The sequence below is a fragment of the Lepisosteus oculatus genome, chromosome 17, assembly GCF_040954835.1.
Source record: "Lepisosteus oculatus isolate fLepOcu1 chromosome 17, fLepOcu1.hap2, whole genome shotgun sequence".
Classification (NCBI taxonomy): Eukaryota; Metazoa; Chordata; class Actinopteri; order Semionotiformes; family Lepisosteidae; genus Lepisosteus; species Lepisosteus oculatus.
In genome coordinates, this window is record NC_090712.1 from 21448301 (window position 1) to 21454300 (window position 6000).

General features: G+C 35.8%; 1 protein-coding gene across 2 annotated transcripts in view; it reads right to left on the reverse strand.

The window, feature by feature from the left end:
- Positions 1 to 5567, reverse strand: part of lmbrd1 (LMBR1 domain containing 1) — an 85681-nt gene extending 80114 nt beyond the window's left edge. For both annotated transcript variants that reach the window (XM_006638871.3, XM_015363265.2), the window contains exons 1-2: positions 5468 to 5567; positions 4269 to 4445 (exon numbers count right to left, since the gene is read on the reverse strand). In XM_006638871.3, coding sequence (XP_006638934.1) covers positions 4269 to 4445; positions 5468 to 5533 — 243 coding nt within the window. In that variant the 5' untranslated portion in view covers positions 5534 to 5567. The remainder of the gene's footprint in view (positions 1 to 4268; positions 4446 to 5467) is intronic.
- Positions 5568 to 6000: the final 433 nt, after the last annotated feature.

The window sequence follows — 6000 nt, forward strand, 5'->3', positions numbered from 1 at the left end:
ATTTCAGGTACAACAATTTTTTGAAACATTTTTAGAAGGTTTTTCTAAATGCAGAAAAAACGAAAATTGCATTCAAACTATATCAGAAGAAAAAATAATGTGAAAGATCTTAAAATGAGCTGAGAGGAAATAGCACAGGGTAGAATACAACTGGTACACATAACAAGGTGCATAATTCACCAATGGGCCACTACAAAGCTAATTGGCTTGCTATGCACATTCCCAGGCAATTAACTTTGAAAAGCTTTTTAAGAAGCTACTGTACTAAATTAGTATTTTCTCCCTCATACTGGCTATTTTTATGCCACAGTTCTATTTTGTTATTTATGTGTAGAAAAGTGATGTGGCTATAGAAAGTTACAGTAAAGAAGTAATAGTAATAGTTTCTGCATACCTAAATCAGAATAGAACAGCTCTGAAAATAAACCTAGTATCACAAGACAGATGTCTCCATTTCAAATATCATCAAAGTACTGTCGGAAACCACAACACTCAACACATAAACACTTTAAAATGAAATGCTGTCTCCTAATGTACCACGGCACAGATTAATGCATATAATTCTTTGAATATCATGTTCTGCATCCAAAAAAATATTTGGATCAACAGGAAGATGTTATTTCTGTTATTCTAGTCAGAATTTGTTTCGGAAGTCTTTGAATAGAAATCATCAGCAGGAGAGTGATAGTTATAGCTGCTACCTCACATCTCCAGAATCCTCAAGCTGCTATGTGCAGCACACATCATCCTTACCTTGACCATAGGATTTGTTTTTTCCTTAAGTGCCCCGGTTTCAATTTACAATTGTCTAGCCAATTTATACTGTATATGAAACTTTGTATACTTTGTATTATTAGAAATAATACAGAGAAACAATAAAGGCTAACAGCTCTGATTGTTAATTATAGTCCAGTGTTTTCTTTTCTTAAAAAGATTATATTTTTATAATATAAAGCTTTTGGATCTTACCAATAAAATCAATGTCCTTTTTCTTGTTTATAACTTCAGGACCAAAAATGATGGTTTAAAATAAAGTACTTAAACTATTTGTTCATATTTTACTGTAAGCAAGCCCTTAAGTAGGCACACTGTTTCTATACACAGCACCTCCTTTGGAGTACTAGGGGTACCACCATTACAGCTCTTGTTAACAGGATTCAATTCAGGATATTGGAAATAAAAACGAATTAATATTTCTTTCAACAACGCCTCCACACCATGGAGCTCCTGTATTTGAGAAAGAAACAAATCCCACTCTTTAACCTAAATATTATTGTTTCAGAGCACTGGGATGCTATCTCATAAGTAATAATTCCTTACATTTATATAGCGCTTTTTCTGGACACTCCATTCAAAGCACATTTGAGGTACTGGGGTCCCCTGTTCACCACCAACAAGTTAACTACTCTTTTTAAGGCATAGCTCACCTAACTTTTCTCCTCGTCATTTGCTATTATTAAGATCACGCTGCTTGTCGTTTACAATAATTAATAATTAAAATTAAGATCAAAACAGCATTAACATTTTGAGCTTTGCAACCAATTTAAATACCAGCTACCAAACCATTCGATAAATTAACTGGAAAAATGGAAGAGAGGTGGTACTTGGATACTAATTGAGGAATAGGAAGACATGCTGAAATCCATAAAAATACACTAATTAACCTTCATGGAGAGAATATATACAGAAGGTTCTTGTGCATTATTTTAGAACCCCCCAGCCAAAAGTCAAATATGACGATTTTTTGCTGTTAGTTTAAAACGCTGATCTCTGACTGCAGCATGACAAAGTGAGCAGCCGCTTGCCGTGTGCAGAGGAGCACTGCCATTCTGAAAGATTCAGGGATTACTCTGAAACTGATCTCAATGTCACTCAATGGTGAGATCTACAAAAACAAGTGGGCAAGTACTATCCATAGTAACGTACTGTTACACATAGTCAAACAGTCCATGACATTATCACAATAGGGGAACCTGCATTAAGTGCTGCAGCATCAAGATGGCTCACAGGTCTTTCAAGATCCTGAGATTTGTGAGCTGCTCTAGGTGGTCCCTCCTTTATTTTTAAATTCCTTTTTGCTCATGTGCTGTCATTCCTTTATACTTCATACCAAAGAGGGTATCAAGTAAAAAAATGAGGTACAAGCCCTCAATTATAACTGTATAATAGGCAATCCATAACCTGTTATAATACTATTATCTAAAACAGGTTAATCAGTGCTGTACACAATCAAGAGTGAACATAGGTTTTACATGCGAACAAGTAATAGGTTTATTCCATGCTGAAAAAAAGAAGAAAGAGAACACAACGTTTCGGCCGTGGAGCTCTCTCACATCTGAAGAAGGCTCCATGGCCGAAACGTTGTGTTCTCTTTCTTCTTTTTTTCAGCATGGAATAAACCTATTACTTGTTCCTTTGCAGCCTACGCATGCTGACGCAGTTACCCACCTGAACTACATAGGTTTTACATTTCTAGCATGTTTATCACATAAAAAGGGTAGGGGGGGGAATTCAACACATAACATAGAAATAGAAAAGTATAAAACTACTGACAGTAGGATCTCAACATTCGTGAGGGTTCAGTGCAGGGAACCATCACCAATAGCCACATCTACATATAACCAGTTCCATCCCTATACAACTGCATTATGTACTACAGTACACAGCATGCATGGCTAAAATACATAAATATTTCTCCCTTACACAATAATTAAAATACTAATGCATTGAATTTACATTAATAAAAACAACACTGATCAACTAAAACAAAGAACTTTAATCACAAATTAATAATAATCAGCTTTAAATACTTCCAGCACTGGCTGCTACTGTATGTGTTCAAGAACACAGTGCGTTACTTTCACAGGCGCTGTCTTCAACTATAATGAGCACAGTGATTGTGTGTTATTTAAACTGGCACATTTAAAATTAACAGTTAGCCTACTGGCTAACATTAATAACTGTAGAAAGGCATTATGAATGCTCCTTTACAATTTGAAACAAACCAAAATGTATAATTTGTTACCCTAGGTAAACTAAAAATATTGCAGTACAAAAACAATTGATTGTTGTGAGGCCACTTCATGATAGGTGTTATTTGTATGGCACAGGCTGTTAGTGTGAGGTAAGGAACAAAATAAATGAGAAATAAATGTAATCACACTAGAGACTGAAATTCAAAAGGTGTGCCAGAATAAGAGTACAATACTTTTTTTCCCCAACATGCATATTGGGGATATTATAAAAGGAATGCAGCAGTGATTCACTCACAGGCTGGATTTGAACCAAACAAACAATAAAAAAGTATAAGATTTGTGTGTAAGTCACAGGCTATAAGACTTTTGCAAAGATGCTTCACGTCTTGGTGGGAATTGAAAAAAATCTAGCTGATGGAGAAAAGGTCTCTTACAAAACCTCAAGGAAGAATTAAAACTTAAATTGAAGACCATAAATATTATAGATATTGCAACTATAATTATATGACTAGCACAACTGCCAATCAACAGATCCACTTCCTGAAAGTGCTAATTTTTTACAATATTTTGCAGGACTGAGGGTAGAGTATTTTTCTTTGTTTCGTATTCCTAAGAGTCCCCAGACCCTGGCTCTAATACCCCGGCCTAGAGTCTACTACTTGATCATGTCCCAATATTGTCCCTGTGAATTTGAAAGTTCCTTCTTTGCACTAATTCATTTCTTATTTCACATTATGTTTGGAGTATTTTACATCTCAGTCACTTTCTGCTTAGTGCTGCATTTTTCACAGTAAAGAAGTATTGTCTCTTCAGTTTTTGGAGGCAAATATAATAATGAACAATTATGCATTTCTCAATGACTGTGGACAAACTTCTAGTGACCAGAGTCTCTTAAAGCAACCTCCAATTACAAATAGTGATATCTGATTCAACTGGTAGTACCTTCTTTGTATGAAACTAAAATACGAAAAACTCACATGCAGACAGTGTATGAAGAAGTAATCAACTTTTGTCAAACCAAAAAATATAGCCTAGTAAAATGATTTTTTAAATGCACATGTAGATAGTCATTATTGAGCTTGAAGACTGTTCTTTGTGATGATCTGTGCAAGAATCTTTTATTGCTCTGCAACTTTTTACTCTAGTACTCTATACTTGAGGACAGAATGTTCAGTCTGGCACCAATTGACAAGAAAATGCTAAATGAATAAATGCAAAAACTAGAATAGCAACACAAAAGAGTTTCAAAAACACTGACTGTAATAAAGATGATCATATTGAGTTGATACTTACCTTGTAAGTGCCATTTTGGTATTTCGTGTAAGACACAAGAAAAATGTCCACTGGAAGCAGTGCTGATGTTATTAACGCAATGGCCAAGGAACATATTGCAGTTATAGTAGAGATCACCTCGCTATCCTGTCGACTTTGATACTTGCGAATATACACCCAGCAGAAAGCCAAAATAACCTGCAGAAAGAAACAATGAGTTATAAACAAACCAAGAAGTTTGGGTCTTTACATCATATTAAAATAGCAATGTGGAGTTTATAAATACAATTATTTTTTATTCTATATAAAATGTTATAGAGGTTTAGCATTGAGAATCATCAATTTCTCCCTTGGTGAAGGTCCTTTTCTTCAATAGACTTTAGTATTTAATCTACATGCAGCATGTAAAATCAAACTGTTATAGGTTATTTTCAGCAATGTTTCCATAATTTCATTATATTTTCATAAAAATTACTTGAGACAATAAGATGGCACCCTTTGTGAAAGAAATCTTAAAGTGGTGCTAAATTTCACTTCCATTAGTTCATCTCCTCTCCTTCTTTCTCGCCAACAGGCTATAAAGTTCATCTGGACAGCAAAACTAAGTCATAAGCCGTGTGTATCTGTCGCACAACGTACTCAAGGGAGATCGCAGTAAGGGAAAGAATAACTGATCCGTCACATAACTGTTTAACTTATGCTGATGGATGCATAAGCAAAACATTAACGTTGGTGCGATAGTACAGTTGTCAGTGGCTTAAAGCAGTACATGAACACAATGCAATATAATGTTGTTGGTCCAACAAACTGACCAACATACATTTTAAGATAATAAACGGTTGTCACGGTTAGTAGTGTTTTCAGAAATATCGTGTATCTTGCGCATTGTCGTTTGATAGGACTTCTCACTGCAGACCGCAAAAGACCACTTTTTATAAGTGAGACGTCCGGACATTAACATGTATGTGTTAAAGGGCTTTTTGTAACTGACAAGGCACGTGTTGTAAAGGAAGTGCTAGACTACAAAAAAGTTACAAAAGCTAGACTAACTGGCATTATTGAACTGCAACACCAGCTTTCGGCCTCTCAGGCTGACCTGAAAGTCGACGTCAAGTTTAAAGTAACTGAGGACACCCTAAATACATAAAAATACTTAATCTGATTCCAAGATAATGTATGTCGTATTTTTTTTTATTTTCTCATTATTTTGCATCCCTTACCAGAAGCACAAGAGCGAAAATAGACCACCCGAGCACAGACTCAGATAGCAACGCAACCGCCGCCATCTTCACTTCCTGCAACAAACACTGCTCCCACGTGTGCCTGCTGACGTCATATAGAGGCCCGCCGCGGGACGGGTCCTGCTGTCTGGGAGAGCGCGCTTGTGTTATTGGTTCCCTGCGCGGTCACGGCAACTCCGGTTAAAAAACACGACGTCATGGAACTATCGGAACTATTTTATTAAGCGCATATCAATGAGGTTGCAAATATGGAATTGAATATTCTGTAAAAAGTAATGTGTTAAATAAAGTGGCCTGCACAGTGCATTCAAAACTGATTTAAAAAAACAAGCAAGAAAGTATGTCGCAAGACCACTCTGAAACTACAGTACTTAGCAATTTTAAACGTATACATTTCTGTATATAGATGTTTTCCATATAGTAAAGAAAACTAAATAGCTTTAGTATACACTTTGCAATCTTAGAACTTCTGCTTACATAATTAGCGCATTCGCGCTTCATAAAACACCCCG